The following is a 19,860-nucleotide window of genomic DNA, read 5'->3' as shown; positions in this document are numbered from 1 at the left end:
AGAGTGCAATGTTTGCACACACTGTCTGAGCATTGTTGAGAGAGCGGCAGAAATTGTTGATTTTGTGTGAACAGCCGGAACAAACAGTTCAGACCAAGAGGAGGCCTGAAACAAATGTAGGGGGAAGGGATTCGGGGGAGTTAGGGTTTTGTCGGGGCAGAAAGCAAATGAGAAAGAGAACAGTGGAGCAAAACAATCGGATCAAGGGTCCTAATTCCTCCGGGAGGCAGGAAATTCCTGCGTGAGGAATGTCTCTGCTGTTCAAATGCCATATTTCACAAGTGAAACTTATTACACTGAGTCCCCAGTTTAGCAGGTAAACTGTTTAGTTAGATGCAACCAAATACAACTGCCATGAGCAATGTGCCTCAGAGCAGATGTGCAACCACCCCTCCACACTCATCTTGTCTTTTGTTGCCGCTAAGAGAATTAACCGACATTCCCTGTGAAGCCTTCGCTGTTACTTTTTGAGGCTTTTTCAAACTTTGTTTTTGTAATTCTGCTTTCCAAAACGCATTGTAACCTGGAATGTCCGCTTATATTTCTACATCAAGCTTTCTTTTCAAGCTTGTTTCAGAGTCCTGTGACAATACGTTTAGTGAACGGAGCCCTTCAGTGCGTGTTGGCCTAATGTTGAATTGATGTTATCAGCCGCCTCGTTCGACTTGGCACGTCTCTGTTCGCAGTGGAGGACGGTGGTTTGTGGCGCGGGCAGTTTCCCTTGTCGTAGTGTCATAGTGTCGAACTGGCCAAACGTTGACGACTGGATGAAGTTTAAAACCTCAACAGAGTAGTAAGGAACCGTTTCTCAATAGCGAAGAGTCCAAACCCTCTGTACGAACCAACACACAGAACAAGGGGCTGGTATGTTTTTTTTTTTAAATTTTTTTAACCAGTGTACCAAGTGTGGTGCTGTCTTCTCTCTTATGGTGTGGCAACGTTCTTCAACTGGAAACAGTCACCGTTTACCCATTGGGTAGACTGAATATTTACTTTGGATGGAGTCTGCAAACGAAGAATGGGGTTTCACTCACCATTGCAGTTCCCTTGTGGTAAAGAGATGATCTTCCTTCAAAGATTAAAGTTTCAGTGTACTGTATTCACACAGTGGTCAGATATCATACGTAAATGTTCTATGAAGACACATTTTTGTGTGACAGGATAGGTTTGAAATTTTCCTACCCGTCCTCATCACTCTATGCCAGTACATCTTCACCACGACACAATTTCATAACACAAAGAAGACATTAACGTATTTATTGGCTTTTTGTTGTTTTTTACATTTCACTGTTAGAAAATTACAACACTGGATCAAAACATGTCAAAAGGGTTTCTGTTCCATTGAACGTCGGACTCTTTGGTGTTTGCATTCATTTTCGTCTATGCAAGTCTAACAACGAGGTGTGCGAGTCGGGACCCCATTTCAATTATCGTTACAGTACAAGTTACATCTTTTTAAGTTAAAGGTTGTACATTATTGCATGGGAATATCAAACACAGTTGTAAATATTTGTCGGCACAAAAAAAAAAAAAAAAAAAAAACGTCTTTAGTTTACTCTCTTTGGAATTTCAGATGTTCAAAAATAATAAAAATAAAAATAACTTGAGCTAACCGCTTCACTCACTTTTCCCATTCAGGGCTCCAGGAAGGCGGGCAAAGGGTGTACAAATTCATGTAATAACATGTAAACTTCACACTAAGGGTCTAAGCAAAGTTTTGACATGAATAGCTTCCAGCTTTGTGCGAACCAAAAGATCCACAGTCCAGCTCTGACATGGCACCGTTAAGCTGTGACGCATGCTCTCCTTTGCAAGCATTCTGTATGTTACAGTGTGACATTTAAGGTCCAAGAAATGCTTTTTTTTTTAAAGCTACTAAATATCAAATCAAAAGATCTGACCATTTACAGTACTAAATGAAACTCCTCCAGTAACGAGTATACCTGCTCTGAACTTGATATAAAATATGTTTCCAAAAATCACGTCGATGCGTTATTTGACCAATGCATTATCGATACATAAGGATAAGCTTGTCACCACAAAGTGCTTTCTGTAGAAAAAGTTAGTAAAAGTTGTTGGTGTTCATCTTGCGATGCGGTTTTGCCGTCAAATTAGAGTTGATCCATGCAGGAGTCACTTAAAACAATTACCTCAGCAAACACAGCAGGGTTTCGCGCTTCTAACTTAAAACTTTCCGCGGGTGAAAGGTCTTGGAAATGACGACTCGCTCAACAGGAGAGGTAGGAAGAGAAGGCTTTCTGCAACTCTGCACTGCCTGCATCACACGTAAAGTATCTGCAGCGGCGGTTTCTTTTTTTGTTTTTTTTTTATACAATTGAGAAAAAAAAAGACACCAACGTTAAACCAAGCAATTACAGTAACAGATAAAAGCGAATAAGGAAATTACAATCAGTTACATAAAATGAGCTCCGTCACTAAAGTCATGCATTGGTTGAATATCTGTATAAACATTCTTTTAAAAAGGTAGAGATGACCTATGTGCCATCTGACCAGTGTAGGAGTGTGAAATACAAATAAAAAAGGCTAATAATAATTCAGAAAAAACAAACAAAACAAAAAAAATACCGCAAGTCTTGTTTTCTTAAAAGCACTGTTTTCTGCCAAGATATGCAACTCCCATGTTTTACTATTTTTTGTTTTTTTGCAAAGAGTCAGGCTTTCCGTGGCCTGTTAGCGAACGCTACGTCTTGATGTTAACACATGCAAATTAGTCCTGATGTCTTCTTCTCACTGTCAACACGTTTAACAGGACGTGACCGGAAGAGAATCAAAAAAATCACAGGATCCCATGCTGGTCTGCTAAGGTGGTTAAGAGAGACAGACGAACACAAACTGACAAATTATAGCTCTTCTGAATCGCCGGGCATTTTCCTGTGTGTTGCCACACAGTACGGATGAATGCGGACCATCGCTCTCCCTAATTTCGTTTGTTAGATTGTAGCTGAAATGAGCCTCAACTGCGCGGAAATACAGTAAACACGGCTTTTAGGAGCCAGTGATGTGAACGGCCGCGGAGCCGAGCCAGGCTGTTATTTGAAGCACATAAAAGCGGAGCGCTCTTAGCATGAAATGCGGGGCTGCGCGGGCCGCTGGTGCGTTATCGGGATGCCAATGTGTGAGATGAATTATGCAGAAAAGGGGAAAGTGGGGATGTTTAGACTGTGGCGTTTTTAGAACTAGTGAAACTCTGGTTTGCTGTTGGCTCAGGAATCCCAAAGCACCAAACTAAAAAGAAAAATCAAACAGAAAAAAAAAAAAATCAGATGTAACCAAGAACAAAATGGATTCCATTCACATTTCAATGGAATATCACGACAATGTGGCAGAACTCCTCTGCTGGATCAAGACCTGTGAAGGAAAACAGAATTTTTTTTTACATTTTTGTTGGAAGTTTAGCAACATTTCTGTGCCATTTGAATAAGAAAAAAAAAATCTGCATGCTGCACTTCCACATAATCTTATTCGTACACGTACGCCATATGACATTTTGTCAATGCTCAATTTTGGAGTTCATCTTCATTTGTTATTTATAGGATGTTTGGGAAAAAGGAAGCAGAATTTGAAACCTTCATGCTGTCCAGTTTGTCTTTTAAATTAAATCAGAGTGAGAAAATCTGAAGTACTTGATGCAAAGGTGAAATTACAGCCAGCCTACGGATTAAAGTCCATAAGGGAATGTTTTTAAAACGTTTGCTTTCTTTAAGACAAATGCGTTTGATCAAGATTTTCTAATGAAAAAATTGTGATACTTTTTTAGCTTTTTGTCATATCTAAAACAATTTTACTTGTACAATGAAAAAAGATCAGCATTCTGACTAAAAAAAACATTGGAGATATAAGAAAATATGATGAAAAAAAAAAGTCCGAATTTGAGACGACAGTTTTTACAGTCAAAGTGTTTATTTAGACTCTCAAATCTTTCTGAAAAGGTTATCATTTTGGAAAGAACCAGACCAAATCATGTGTATTTTTTGTACACATATTCGAGGTCATATTTAAAGGATATATATGTTCTTCTGACACTTTTCTAAGCTTGAGCGTTTGGTTTGACTTCTTTTTTACGCATCTAAAATTTCGCGGTCAGTGCCTATATATCACTGAAAGCAGGTAAAAGTGGGGAAAAAAAAACAACAAAATACATTCTTAATTCATCTTTTAGATTTTGGCGGCAGCTCGTTAAGCCTTTGCCTAAAAGGACGCCAATTTTCTCTCCTGTCGACGTTTAAACCGAGCCGGCGCGTTTCACTTAATTTTAGACGTGCTTTGACAAACAAGTCTTTATTTCACACATAAGAGAGGCCGGCTGCAGCACTTGAACCTCTGTGAAAGCTCTTTTCGAGAGGATCTGGGAGTAATTTACTGCAATGATACACTTTCTAATAGAGCTATTTGCAAGTTCAACATGCTGGGAGCCCCTTCTGAGGGAAAATATCAGACTTTGAGAGGCTGTTAATCTTCATGGGAGAATGAGAGCATAATACATGAAACCATCAAATATTTTAGCCAGGAACCCATTAAGTTCCTTAAGTGTCTCAAAACATTACGAGGCTCCCCGTATCAGGGTATTTAGTCTCTGCTCTCTTATAAAAGACGAGTGTCAGTGACGCGATTGGTAAGAGTATTGGTTTAACTTACAAAAAAACAAAAATGTGCTGTTTTGGTTTAAGTACTCTGTGGTGTGCTTTACTCACTGTGCTAACTTGCAGTTGTTTGTCGTGACGAATCGCCCGGTGTAGTGAATGTTGCACCTCACCACGTTGTTGGTGAAATCCGACTCGAGCACCAAGAATTTGGGGTTCACCACAAGCTGGAGGGTAAAGAAAGAAACGCACACACACACACACACACGCAGGAAAGGAGAAGCCGTTCAGAATGATGTCAAAACTCAGGGACAAACGACACACAAGCACAACCTGGTGCTGCTCTCAAACTAATTTTAACTCGTCTTTTTTGTGTGCCTTTTCCGAGGCACACGAAATGTGACCAGACAAACAATTCAGGAAGTAAACTGCAGCCCGAGAAAAAAAAAGAAAAAAAAAAAGTCTCTCACCTGAAAGCTGAAAACTTTATGAATCGGATCGATTTGTTTATGTGGCCCTGACCCGCTGCCGTTTCTATGAAATGCAGCCGCGCGCTCTGCAAACTTCATGTTTCGATGCACACCCAGCTCTCTGCAGACTCTCACCTTTAGTATGTAGTTCCCAGGCTTGATGTCGGTGATATCGATCCACTGGCAGTCAATATCAGCATTGTAGGTATCGTAGCAGCCTGGACTCAGACCCTGAAGAGGCAGCGGGGGAAGGGGCAGAGACTTTGAAAAGAATACTGATTGGACTGAGCTCCTGGGGTCAAACACAGGGCCTTGCTAAATTATTCCGACCCAGTCAAGGTCTACCACGTTTTTCATGTTGCAAGCACAAATTGTTCAATGGATTTTATACTGATTGTCTTGGATTAACAAAAAAATATAATAGGCTTGGTGTGTATTTGTATTGACCTGCTCTTCACTCTGATATGACCTGTACTTCTATTGCACTTTATTTAACTCAAAGTGCCTCACATTACATTCATTCATTCACCATTAAAACACACATCTATACGCTAGTGGTGACAAGCTACTATTCCTAAAATAATAGCCAATAATTTGTTTTTGCAGACATATAATTGCAGATTTACAGTCTGCAATTAGGCCCTTTTTCAGCTGATGATTCTACTTTAGTTTGTGACGTTACCTGAGTGTGAGAAGTGCAGGCGTAGCGCTTCAGGTGACCGAAGTCACAGGTGGTGTCCTCCAGGCAGAAGCTGGCCTTGTGTCCCTCGGCCACCTTGCGGCCCGTGCCGACCTCCAGCAGATCGTAATGGCTGAACTCGTCCATGCTGTGGTAATGCCTGTCAAAAGACACATTTCAAGACACGTGAGGGTGAAAGAACAAGAAGGGTCAAGGGCTGAAATCTGGTGTATTTCCATCACTCTGGGACTTCCAGCTTCCTGTTACAGTATGTGCATCTTAGGACACTCGTCTTTCTCATACTTCTTTCTACTGACCCTTTGCAGCAGACTGAGAAGACCCAAACATGTATTGATATTATAGATGTTCAACTTACTTCTCAACCAGCTACTCAACAAGCCACACTGTCATGTCTACCAAATATAAAAACTCCAAACTGTTTAGTACTTTTTAAATATACACTTGTAATGATAGTTACCTGAAATAAAACAGAAGCAGCTCACAGTGTAACTTGTGGTTGTAACAGATTTATGTTGTGTGTATTAAAACTGTTGACCTGGGAAGGTAACGTCTTCATTAGCAACGCTGCACCTTGACAGCACATCATCACGACTGATCAGTGGATAATGGATATTAATTAATGCTTTTATTAAAGCATAGCTGAAGCGAGGCATCGGCACCCTGACGATGGACCCATTTTTAGTTAATTAGCTTGTGAGAGATCAGAGCCGTCTGTGTGTGGGAATTTGCGCACTGGCCTGCGCGTCGCCGGCGCCGCCGAGAGCATCTTTGTTTGCCTCGGCTAATATGCGCGTGTGTGTGTGTGTGTGGGCAGGGTCTGCGTGTGTGCGTCGCGGCGTGCGTCTGTTTGTGGATGCGTGTTTGCACAGCTGCAGGAGCTTAGGCAAGCCTGGATACACAAGGCCACTGATCGACTCTCAGCTGAACCGTAGCATGAATCATGGAGTTACTCTTGGTGAGAGACCGAGTCAATGAGCTGGTCCATTTGAAATCATCGGAGGCGTTAACTGCTGTGTGCGTTGGTGCGTCTCCCAAGTATCAAAGTGACCCCCGGGCTGCTTTTCACTTTTACAAGCCCGGTGTGCTCGTAATTGCGCTGCTCGGTTGCGAGTTTGCGTTTTCGCAGGCAATGACAGCGACATAACTCAGTGGAGGAGAGAGAAGTTCCACTTTTATTTGTCGCTACTGGCGACTTTATGCACAAAATCAGCTGCGTTTCCATTACACGTGCACAAATCTTTGTCTGTTTTCTGCTCGTGTCCCCAAAAAAAAATACACAGTTTGGCAATTCCGGTGTTGAAGTTGAATAAAAATTATGCGAAAATAAGCTTGTTTACGCAATAAGTCATTAAAAATCATGGCAGCAATGTTATGTAAACAGCTGCAAATATATTTTCATAATTCAGCCATGGCGCTAGTGCACATTCATCAGCTGTCAGATGAGATGTTGGCATCTCATTCAGACAAACACCTAATACCTGCGAGTAACGGCAGCATTTTGAGGAAATTGTCGTCGGCGGTTGGCGATTTTACAGAAGCCCGATAGGTTCATAAGGTTCAAATGATACACAATTTTTTCATAAACCGTGTGATGCTATGAGAGGTTTGGTCAAATTTCCTGCTGTCTTCTTCAGGGTTTCCTCCAGCTGTTGATCACATGACTCATGTGATGCGCGGAAAAAAAGTGTTTCCATTACAATTTTATGAAAAACATCTATTTTGATACGACTGAAAAAAAAAAAAAAAACTCATCCTAGAGCAAAATCTTTTTATAAAAAAAAAACTGGAGTTTTTTCAGAACTCGGCATGTTTCCATTGAGCAAGTTTATTTTCAGAATTTCAAGTTGTGCAATTCTGCGGTTATTCGACACACAGGGACTTTTTTGTCCGTCTCATGTATTCATATTGAAACACTAGTCTCACGAATCATAAACAAATTCAAGAAAGCAAATGGATCGAGAAAAAAAAAACCATCTATTTTTGTGTGTTTTTTCTTCCCCATCATGCTGTAACTCTACATCCTACACATATGACTAAGTGCTGGTGACTTTAAATATGTCAGTGAGGTAACCAGCTCCTTCAGTCTCTTTTTGTCAGAAAATCCCAGACTATAAAAATATTGCCCTTTTTGCCTCACTTCCATCTCCTGACTCAAAGCAGTGTCCAGTTTTACTGGAAAAGTCATTAAAGATTGTTAGTTGACTTTTAAGGGAACGTGTGCGCTTTCCACTATCGGAACAAGCAGACATTCAAGGACTCATATGTTTCGGGAGACAGGTGACTGACTAAAAATAACATCCAGGCAGAAACCTGTCTGAAGTTATGGAATATAGAACACCATAGTGTTGTCACGGTTCTGGGTAATGTAATTTATCCTCGCGCCGACACGCTAACAGTCCTGAATCTGTCTTTTTAAAGATTCATAGTGCTTTAAGAATTCACAGCCTTAGGGGTGCCTCGGTCCAGTCTGTATGAGCTGCTATCCTGCAGCTTTTGAATGCATCCGTTCTTCGGTACGCGGCGTCAGATGAATGGCCTGTTGCCAGGCCTCTGCAGAGCTGAACGACTGTCAATCTGGGAATTCGTGTCTTGGATCCGGCTGTATGTGGAGCATGGCTGCAGCTAAAAGTTGTAGGACGGTAGCTCTTGAAAACAGGAATTGGGCACGCAAGTCTTAAAAATGTTCACATGCTGCAACGTTTGTGTATGGAAATTTCATGTAATCGACTAAGATACAGTAGCGAATCTTAGTCTACAAATCCGAGTGGTAAATGCTACTATGTAAGGTTCTTGTGAGGTTTGTACATTTCTACTAAAATCTCATTTGTTAAATATCTTAAGTTTTATATCTTTTTGTTAGAATAGAAATGTATCAACAAACATATGATATAAAGTATAAGTAGGAAAGAAGAAAATGACTTCTAAACTATTTGGAGTATTTCTGAGTTATTACTGCAGGGTTTCTCTCTTTTGTGTTGGTCTGAATGGTTTAAAGGGCTGTTTTTATGTGCTGTTCCATCTCAACCCTTCACACAAACAAACTCAAACATGCAGTGAATAAATTGATTTTCAATCAGTTCTTTGCACCCAAGAGTTAAGAATAATAAACACGTTTTCACTGAGGCTTTTTGAATGCATACACGTTTGACATTTTAAATTGACATTTGTGACGGTACGCAACATGGACCAGCGAACATTACAGTAAGCGTATTGCGAGGTAACGCGAAAGAAACGTTTTTCCCAATTTCCCCCGAGGGGCTCCGTAGCAAGTAGCTGTAATTAGAGAAAGCTGCTCAGCTCTTCACCCAAATACAGAAACAGCCTCACAAACCTACCAGCACATGGCTGTTCATCCGACCCGGGGAGAGAGAATAATCCTCACAAAATTAGTCAAAATGCCCAAGGTAATGTTGGCAGAGGCAGAATTTTATGGAAGGGTAACTATTAGTCATGCACTTAACTCTGTGGTCTCATTTGCTACAAATCGCAGACCTTTCGCTCCTACTGGACCAAAACAAAACTGTTTGGTGAACATGCAGAACTCTATGTTTGGTGTAAAACAAAAACTGCACAGCACCCTGAGTACACACCATCCTCAGAGAGGAACATAGTGGCGGCAGAATCATGCTATGGGTATGCTTTTCTATAGCAAGGACAAGAAAGCTGGTAAGAGTTGATGAGAAGACGGATAAAGTTAAATATGTGGCTGAAAAAGCCTTGGAGGGAGAAAGGGAGATCGGCCTTCCAGCGGAACAACATAGAGCTACTGACCTAGAGCTGCCAAGGAAAAATTTATACAGAGGCCTGTTTTCTAAAGTGACCCAATCACATTTAGCGCCTAAATCGAACTGAGAATTTGTGGCTGGTCCTGAAAATATGTTAGACCAGACATTCTCCACTAAATTTGACAGAGCTTCAGAGAGTTTGCAAATGATGATCATCAAAGATCTGACTCTCTTGACAGTCTGGTGGATAATCTGGCAGAAGTGGACTTAAGAGACCTGACTGCAACAACGGTGCTCAAATTACTGACAGAAGATGGATGAACAAATATCCATCACATCTGTAATCATTTGGAAACCTTGGACCATTTTCCTGCCACTTCACAATTATACTCTGCTTTGTGCCGGTGAGGAACATAAAATCCCAGGAAATTACATTAATGTTAAAATGTACTTTTGCGAGACTCTGGACATAATGAGAAACATATGGCATGCAGTCATTCCAAAGGTTTGTGTTTGTAAAACCCAAAAGATTAAAGTACAATCATTGTTTCTGTTCCGGAAGCTGCCTTCCAAAGGCTGCCTGGAGTTTATTATTTATACCTTATGTTGTCATTTCCAGGGACAAAGGAGAGATAGAGACAGAAAGCAGGTTAGAAAGCCGGAGGTGCAAGACGATAAGCTGCCTGGATGTGTCCCCAGCTTCCCTGGAATCCTGGATCCCCTCACCGCCTATGTAACCTGCTGAGAATGTAGTGCTGGCAAGACACACAGGATTTCAAAGAACGCCTCATAAACGTACTGTACAGAAAAAAAAAAAAAAAAAAATCCACTCCGTTTTTATGGTCCAAAGGCATTTTTTCAACCTTTTTCCAGGTCCGCATAAAACACGGGTGACGATAACATGTTGCTCAGAGGAACCATTACACCACATCCTGACATTGGAGATCAGAAATGTGTGAGCGGGACACACGTCCACGAACCTGAACAAACACCAGACTGCTTTCATAAGAGAGCGAAACAGATAAAGTGTAGGATTCAGGAAATATTTTAGCAACCTAAAAAAAAAAAACATACATGAATAGAAACCGCCCGTGCTTTCCGTTCTTACTCAAACGGGCCATGTGCAGTGTGTGAAAATGTTTGTCTTTGGTGGTTTAAAAAAAAAAGAAAGAAAAAAAAAAAACAAATCACAATTCCTGACATTTCAAAGGCCTCGATTCTCAGGAGAGCGCCGCTTCACTTCCCTGGTTTTGTTACTCCAGTGCAGGAGATTGGGGTGAACACAGGGAAAAGCAACACGCCATATTCGACAAAAAGTAGGGCAGCAAAGTTTATTGTAAGAATCTGGGCTAGTGCATTTCGCCACGTGAAAAGAGATTTCTTTGTAACCAAAACGCTGTCCCAGAAACCCACATCCGCTCCGCCGTACTCGAGCGGCCTCCTGGTGTGTTGTGATGAATTGACAGGAAGAAAAGTATTGATTCGTGATTCTGATCGCACAGGCAGTGGACCGATCGGCCCGGTTTATCCGTCTCCTGGGAACCGCTGCGTAGATGCCAGACTGCTGTCAGGCAGCGACGACATTGCCGACTTCCTGTCGGCCACTCAACAGTCCTCCGAGATGAGAGCAGGAACAGAGAGCCTGGATTTGGAGGGTGATTTGTTTGGATGCGAGATAAAAGTTGCCGAGCGATTTGTGCAACGTCGGGGAAAATATGCGTCCTCTGTGGCCAGGATGCCAAAATGCCAGTGTTTTGGTTACGTCAGCTCATTTGCAGAGAAGTTTAAAAAAAAAAAAAAAACATGAGCCCTGGTTGTTTTCACTCTTCGACTTTTAGGTTTCGAGGCTTGAAAGAAAAAAAAACAACTATGTTTTCATGTAAAATTCAACTAAAAACAGACAAGGCTGTCAGAAGGAAGCATGTTCACAGGATCCAAAAGACTCCAATAATATGGATGCAGCTGCAGGAGTGCACAGTGTTAAAGCAATACTAAAATACCTTTTGATTTGACTTGAGCATTCAGACATTTTGAGTCCACATGTGTTCTGGATTATAGTCGATCTGATGAAGTTGACATGAAGTTCAGCTGTGCTGGTAGAAATTTCTGAAACTGGCTCGAGGAACGCAGTTTGCAGAGCAGTTAGTTTGATTTACAAATCATTTGTGAACCACCTTGTTAAGTAAAGTTTATCAGGAACACATCTGGAATTTGGCCATCATAAAATATGTATGAGGGAGAATAACTGGAGTGAAATAATAATAATAAAAAAGCATTTAAATATGTTTGCCAAAAGTGACATAAATTATGTGCCAACAGGGAAATAATGTTTTGACCTGGACAGAAGCAGTTCACGTTGCGATGGTGGATTTGGTTTTGTACGGTAAACATGCATATGTTATTTTACTGTTCGCAGAAAGTAAAATAAAACCGTGAAGAAGGAATAGCCGCACCGATTCCAAATGGCGGTTTGCTGCTCTTCTGTAATTTATACAGAAGTTCACAGATCATTAACAGAACTGTTCACACTAATTGAAAAACAGAAAGCACTGAGAGAAACTGTCTGCTGGAAAAAAGTTGGTAGCAGGTCAAGACGGTGTAAAAACAAAGGCAGCGGATATTTCAACGAAAGCACGTTTTCTTGAACCACTAATTATAATAATAACAATTCAGCAGAGTTACAACTCACTGGAAACCACAGCTGAGCATCAGACACCTTCATCAAATGCATTTTTTGAAGTGAAAGAAGACTTACTGATGACAGCTGTGCCATTCCCAGGTATGACGAGGCCTGTTGGGCATGAAGTCAGCTGTGCCTTTGTTCTTCACCCTCTGCGGAAATCGGAGCAGGACCCTTACGTCATAGTCGGTGGTCTCAGGGCGGTAGGCAGAGCTACAGAATGGAGACAAGCACGGAGGGAAAGAAATCAGATCAGGGAACGTGTCCAACTTCTCGGGAGAGGAATGTCTGTTTCTCATAAGTAAACCAACGGAAGTAAAAAAAAAAAAGAAAGAGACAGAATTGGAAAACTATGAGCCAGAAGTATATCTGCTAAATAATTCATCCTACAGAGGATAAAACTTAAAACACGCTGTTTCAACATGAAAAACACAAAACAAAACAAGATACATATTCTTTTGTGCAAACTGTTTGCTTTTTTTCGTGAGAAAAAGGGAGGCATATCCTTTGGTTCACAACCACTGAAGATGTGAGCCATTCGTCTTGTGACTGTTGTTGACATTGGAGTGGATGGCAAATTACAAAAGCCCATCTGTGAGTGATTGCAGCAAACGCAGAGAGGATAAACAGGCCTTTGAGGAATGGGTGCGCTTCTGATGGGAAGAGGGCAAAGTGAGCACCCATAGGTACGACACATTTCATTTCAGCAGTGCCCGGCCTGGGGCTCAGAGGAGGCTTTTCACCAGCCCAGACATTAAACCTTCATCTCAAAAAAATAAGCACTTATGCCCCTTTTCCACCGGCCCGGCTCGTTTTCGGAGCTTTTCCACCGGCTTTTTTGGGGGGGTGACGCAAGCTTCGCTCCTGTTCACTGATTGGCCTGCGGGCGGCAAAGAGAGAAGTTTCTTCTTCTGACGTTTTGGTGTTGTTTCCTTCAGTGATTATTGTTGCAGCGCCACCACAGGCGAGGAGGTGAATGTTTTTTGTGTGTGTTTTTCCCCCCCACAGCATTTAATTAATTCAACACAGCACGGTATGAAAGAGAACCACGCCATCTGAAAATATCACAAAAGATACAATTTTGCTCCCCAATCGAACAGAGTCCACGATCAGGCGTGAAAACACAGCAAGTCCAGAAATCACGTTAACAAATTTGATTCAAGTTAATGCGTAGTCCACCATTTGAAACTCATGCAGACTTTGCTTCACCTCGACAAGCATTTCTCCTCTGCAGCACAGCGGAGGGAGTACATGTGGGCTCTTTGGATGTATGTTGAAGCCTGGACATAGTTTGGATCCGGAACCAGGTCAGGCAAACCTGAAACAATGACAAACAAAACAAAACAAGAACAGCTAAGTTTTCATCGCAACATATTCAACCCTGTAACAGAACAAGCTGGTCCAAGTTATTGGTTCATCCAGGAAGAGTTAATTAGGCCTTAAAATAGTGAACGTTATTTAACCTGCCAAATTTACTCGTGGGGCTGCCGTCGTTCCAGGTATATCCGAAGCGATCCAAAGGTCAGCACCGTCGGGGTGCTTGTTAGCATGTTGGTCATTATCTTTTGTGATCCGTGAAATATGTAGGTGCGGACTGAGGATGTGGGGAAAAAAGAAAAAAAAAAAAAAACCCGAGCAACAGGACCCAGAGTTCAAGCCTGGGTCACATCAGGGAGACTAAGACACTAATTATTCTGCTACTCAGAATTTTATCATCACTTTCTAATAGGAGGTTGTGTTTTTTTTTTTTTTTCAGTTCTAGCCACTAAATAAGAGTTGTTGATTGAGAGAGCCAGAGAGGCCACAAGAGCTGCATTCAGAGCTGCTAAGTTTTGCAGAATCACTGGATCCAAAAAACGTCTGGTGATAAGCTCATTCTCAGCTTCGCTTTCATTCGGTTTACAACATGTAGCTTATTTTTACGAGAGGTAATGTCTTCTGAACATAAAAAACCACACTGTATTTACAAAAAAAGCATACCATTATTCAGTTACTTTTGTTCAAAATAATAATAATGATAAAAATTCTTTAAACAGGTATTAAACTTTTTATGAAGCTTAATACCACGTTTCTGCATAAAACATATTTTCTTTGGTCTGACGTCAATAATATCTTTATTATTTTATTATTATTTAATCATAATTACTATATAGTTTAGGTTTGACTAATTATATATTACGACTCACTTGGCGAAATACATCACTAAAATAAATGTACTGAATGGGTTTGTAGGTGACTGGTGTAACATTTCTACTCATGCCGCGTAAGTGTTGCTATTTTCATTGGGTCTCAGACTAACGTATGCATTTTGAGTGACCATCACTAACATTGGTAATATATTGATCCTCTGCTTTTTATAGAGTAATGCAATTAAAACAACAAACAAACAAACAAAAGATGTTGACCTTAATAAGAGCAAGTTTCCATACCATTATTGTCCGATTTTGGTCTCAGTGGAGATACTGAAAATCAGACAAATTCAACTTTCTCTTAACAACTTTCTCTTATCGTTTCAGCTTCGATAAAGCTGAAGTGAAAAATCTAGTTGCACCAATATTTTCTCTCGCATCTCGTTAAAATAACTTTAAACCATAGGAGCTGGTATGTTGACTGTGGAAATCTGCCCGTGCCTAAGCGATACAGTTGCGGGTTTTAAAAACCGCGCTTGGCCAGAGAAAAGGTTTGTATGCCTGCAACATTACCTAAAAAGGCTATGCCAACTTGATCTCTGTCAATACTTATCGAACTTTTCTGTTTGACTTACGAAGGCCAGACATAGTCCTGATGTGAACTTGTTCAAACCATCTCAAAAATTTCGCTCGGTTTCCATTCCATCTGCTTAACAGAAGCAAGCCAAAAAAAAAAAGAGAAAAAAGCCCAGAAAGCAAACTTCCTGCTACATTTGCCTGGCACTTCGCACCTACGTGAGTCTTCCTACCTCAGCTGCAGCTTTAAGTGCAGCCTTTGCCCTCTGCGGGGTCTGTGCAAACTGCCAATCTGACATGTCTGTCTGAGGCTGACATGTAGGGCAGCAGGAGGCTTCCTGGAGCAGACCATGTAAAGACTGTAAACCAGTGTGAAAGACTGAGGCTTCCAAGCATCACTCTCAGTCCAACTTTTTTTTTTTCTTCTCTCCTTTGAAAGGATTTGTTCTCTGCCCTCTAATCTTTTGAAATGTGAAAGTGGGTCTTTTCTAGGAGTATAAAGTGTATGGAGAAGCCAAAGCTGATCAGCCCTCAACTGTAAGCGACAACACTCTCCAAGTGGGGCACAGAGAAAAGAAGTCTTGGCAGGGTTTCTGGCTTCTCCATTTTTTTGTTTTAGCTTTAGTTACATCCTGTTAGATGGTAGGAAATAATAGACATTTGACTTTCTCTCGTAACTACTGTATTTATTTTCCCCTTCTATAGTGGTAGTTTCACAAGACGGATTTTGAACTTCTGACCATTTCTCCGGTCACCTCAGTCCAAATTGATGTGCAAGGGGAGGATTTTATTTCGAGCGACAGGTCAATGTTAAACCCACTGACCGATGACATGGTGCTAACCAGCATATGACACATGATTAATTAAAGACTGCCATTTAATCACGTGTTCCTGTTTTAATTAGGGTTTGAAATCTCCTAGATTTCAATTTGAAAAACTGGCAGCAAGTTTCCTAGAAGTTGGAAATACACCTGGGAAATGAAAGAAATTTTATTCGTAAAGTAAAAAAACCAAACCACTTTTAATTCCAACAGTATGTCGTTTGGACAAAGCTCCATAAAACCTCATTTGGCGAACATGTCGGCACAGTACAAATCTGAGAAAGACATTGTTTTTAGTGTGAACTCCTAGCAGTAGTTAGCTTGGTCACTAAACTAATCAATCACAGAATCCGATTTTGCAATCGACTCTGACTTCAGAGGGAAATGAAAGTCTCTATTCCTCGCTCACTACAGTTTGACTTCTTTGATTTCCACCCACTGAGCTCCTCTTTAGAAACGTCCTCTCCATGACATTTACTTTGTTTGGCTTTAACTGACACCAAATGTTATCCTCAGTACAGCTGGAGGGAACAGAGTAATGCCAGTGGTATTTTAATGATTGTTTGAGCTTAGTTGGGGTGTCCAGACAGCAATGTTGTGGAGATTCTGTGATTCACAGGGATCCTGGTAACGTCAGCGTTCTCTGGTCTAACAGCACATAGTTTTTATTTATCTTTAAAGGACACTGCCTGCTTTGAGTCACTGCTCAGGTCTTACAAATTCAATATGCTGTTGGGTTTAATTTCTAAATAAAACAAGCTTTTGAGAGGGGAAGACATGAAACTTCCTTGGATTGATGATTCTGTGTGCAAGTGGCTGTTTATCTGTTTTATCACTTTGCTCTGTGATTCAGTTTTAGTGACAAAGACAAGAGTATTGTGCTGCGTCCTTGAATTACTGAAGCAATATTTTAAAAATATTAGAAACCTTCAAAATACCCTAAATTAAGTGCAATCACAAGCGTCAGAAGCCCATCCAGGATACATACATACAATACATTCAAGGATACATTGAGTACTAAAACCCGTAAACACAATTGTCCTCTTGATATCACATCGGAAAAGTTATAACAGCACTGTAAAAAAACATTTATGTTGTACCACTAAGTAGCACAATAAAGACGTCTGCTTTTCAAACGCTCTTAACAGCAGAATCTACACTACGGTGATTACTGAGCACGCCAAGGCATTTATGCACGATGATGACTTTTTTTTTTTTTTTTTTTATTGCTGCATGTTAAAAATGCCTCACAGCTCTAAAGCGGTTAATGAACCATGGTTGGGAAGCGCACGGCGCACCAGAGCGGCTGCTGTGGAGGACAACAGGTTGTAGCGAGAAACAAAAAGGATAAACCTGCATTAGAGAATCTGCTCTCCACTCGGTGCGTGCACAGCCTCCGGCACTCAGAGCTCGAGCACCCATGTTGTTGTTGGTGTTTTCTGATCTCTAATCCTTTCTGGTGTGGTAATCTTTACCAGTGACAAGAGAAACGTCTTCATCCCGCTCATTCAAAGGAATCTAAATCGGTTGCTTGGAGATCCGCAGAAAGTGCCTGCTTTGTTCAATAAACATTTTGGAACAGCAGGCTTCCACACTGCTCGCTTTTCTCCTCCAAGTACCCTGACTAAATATTTCTTTGATTTCCTGTAGCTGAAGAAATGGACCCCATGTGTTACAGGGACTTTCCACTCTCCCTCCTTTCAGGGATTGGGGTAGAACCGCTTCTCCCTCCCTCCTGCCCAGAAGTCAGCCACCAACACCCCTTGACACCAGCCCACTTATGAGGTCACCGCAGCCATTGCCAGAATCGAAATGCCTCAAGAACAAGTCAATTTTCTTGTAACTCCGTACCCAGCCCCCCTCCAAAAACAAAGTGGTTTTTGTGTCTGCTCACTACAAGTTCAGGCTTTTGCGCAACACCTGGTTTCAATAACTTCACTGGCAGGAGAAAATGAACTTCGGATCAGCTTCACTTTATTTGCAATTGAACAAAAGGGAGAAAAGAAGAGGCTTTACTTTCAACCAGCTGTTTCATTTTGATTACATCAGATTGCTGACAAAACTGAAAAGCAATATCAGAAAAAAAAAAATGCGAATGTGCGCTGGCAGGGGTGAAGGTGGGTGTGGTGGGCATTCCTACTCCCCTGTGGATTCGGCATATTTCATATTAATATGCACAGCAACAACTGAGATCAGATGAGAAGCGTTTCATCTTTTCTCCTTGGAGACAGAAATACCTTCAGCAAATCTGTAAGAGACAGCGTGAACCTTGTATCTTTTTAAAATGTAAAACAAAATGCTTCAGGATTTCACAAAAACGTAAATAAGTCATTAACTTCAGCTCTCTACTAATACTTGCCCAACTATGCTTACAAAATAACTCACTAAGTCGTAACATACCTCTTTGGGCTCCCCGATACACATTGCCAACGTTGGTACCAGAGTTTTCTACGGCAGAGTTTGGAGAGGTTCTGCCTTGAGGAAAAGGCTGCGAGAAAGGAGGCTGGGGTCTTCCGAAGGGAGGAAACTGCTCGTATTGTGGGCTTCGGACTGCTGATTGCCCAGCAGCCCCTGGTCTATCCACCAAAACAGGAAGCGCTTGGTTGGCATCAGCGATTGGGCTGGCAGGGGCAGATTCCTCATTGAAAAGGCTGTGGGTGTACCTGTGATCCAGACCGTCTGCAAAAGGTGGCTGGGGGGCACTTGCGGGTATCACTGGATTGGGTCCGTAGCCGTACGACTGGTAATAATAGTAACCGTTTTCGGGGAATTCAGATGGAGAACCGGGGAACACTGAGCCCACACCTCCTCCAAATCCACCTGCAGCAAACCCTTGTCCAGTCCCAAATGTCCCTCCGCTGTATCCGGCGCCTGGAACCGGCTGGAAAGGTGGCTCGTAGTTTCTGACCTGAGCGTCTGGGAAACCGCCGTCGAAAGGCTGGAAGGGAGGCTGTTGGGGAAATGGATATTGTGGGTAGGATGGTATGTTATATGAAGACGAGGAAAAAGACGAAGACGATGGACGACGCTGACTGCTCGAGGAACTGTGGAACTGGCTGGTGCCTGTGCTGCCTGTGGTTTGCCTCCAGTTGTCAGGCACTTGTCCAAAACCGAAAGGATGCCTTGCCTGCCCACGGACCGTTTCGGAGGACCCCCTCGGTGGAGCCTGCCTACGGAGATTGCCTCCCTGACGTCTGCGTGTAGGACGGGGATCTGACAAAATGACCCTGGTAGCTCTTTCTTGGCCTCCAGCCCCGGCAGGAACGTACTCAGCTCCACTGTTCACCAGGCTGAACACCTGTCCGTTGTTTTCCCACTGTATCACCTGTCTCCAGGGGGTAGCGGAACTGTCCTGCTCTTGACCCTGCCTCTGGCTTTGCCCCTGAGTTTGTGAAGCAACCTGAGCCTCCCCTGAGCCCACAAGAAAAAACATCACACATACCACAGCAACAGACATCATATTGGCTCAAGCGATTCGGGGGTTCACCCCTAGAGAGAAAGAGAGAGAGAAAAAGAAAGGTGGAATGGTTTAAAGAAATAAATCCAGTCAGCCACAGGTTCAAGCCACTTGCGGTTCTGTCAATAAAACATGTGGGTCCTCTTCCCGTTGGCACAGCTTTGGTGTGCGTGTTGAGACAGGGTTGCGAAGTAAGCCTATGGTTGAGTGCATCTGTTGCTCTTTGCTTGCCAGCAACTGGAGGAGCTTGAATTTGCATTCAGAGGCAATAACATCCACTGGAGTACGAGTTGGCTTCGGAAGACTCACTGTTGGTGTAACCGTCTGCTGGTGCAACGGGATTATGTCCTGACTTCTTGCCGGTCTACTGGCTCTTCCTTCAGTAGAGTAAGCATTGCTCTCCGCCTTCTTGAAAGAAGTGCCTGTTCACTGCACAACAGCAAGCTTCTATTTGCCTGATTGCTTACAATGGGCTGAGAAAAAACTCAAACTTTTTTTTTTCTTTTAAAGGAGAGGTCCCACATGGCCCTAGTGCTAGTGATGTTTCCTGGCCTGTAGCAGCCAAGGTTCCATGAGGTTTCCAAAGTCAACACCACGAGCTGCAAAGGCATTCAGAAAATATTGCACAGCACGTCAGACTTTCAGCAGTTTCTCTCTGGCCATGTGCTCTAGAGTCATCAGCAGGCGTTTCAAAGATTCGT

The 19,860-nt window shown here is 42.1% G+C and overlaps 1 protein-coding gene across 2 annotated transcripts; it reads right to left on the bottom strand.

The window, feature by feature from the left end:
- Window positions 1-1,242: 1,242 nt before the first annotated feature.
- loxl1 (lysyl oxidase-like 1) lies at window positions 1,243-19,593 on the bottom strand. 2 transcript variants are annotated; one of them, XM_055045129.1, is made up of 7 exons: window positions 18,103-19,593; window positions 13,386-13,494; window positions 12,252-12,389; window positions 5,754-5,910; window positions 5,207-5,302; window positions 4,713-4,828; window positions 1,243-3,369 (listed from the first exon to the last, which is right to left on the bottom strand). In XM_055045129.1, the coding sequence occupies exons 1-7, from the start codon at window positions 19,160-19,162 to the stop codon at window positions 3,363-3,365; spliced, it is 1,683 nt and encodes a 560-aa protein (XP_054901104.1). In that variant the 5' UTR covers window positions 19,163-19,593; the 3' UTR covers window positions 1,243-3,362. The 2 variants fall into 2 exon arrangements, with proteins under 2 accessions (XP_054901104.1, XP_054901105.1); XM_055045130.1 differs by lacking the exon at window positions 18,103-19,593 and adding an exon at window positions 17,056-17,303.
- Between the last annotated feature and the right edge of the window lie 267 nt (window positions 19,594-19,860).

This window comes from Poeciliopsis prolifica, unplaced genomic scaffold, assembly GCF_027474105.1.
Source record: "Poeciliopsis prolifica strain line A6 unplaced genomic scaffold, Auburn_PproV2 SCAFFOLD021, whole genome shotgun sequence".
Lineage (NCBI taxonomy): Eukaryota > Metazoa > Chordata > Actinopteri > Cyprinodontiformes > Poeciliidae > Poeciliopsis > Poeciliopsis prolifica.
Note: the sequence above shows the minus strand (reverse complement) of the source record. Positions and strands in the feature narration are given on the sequence as shown.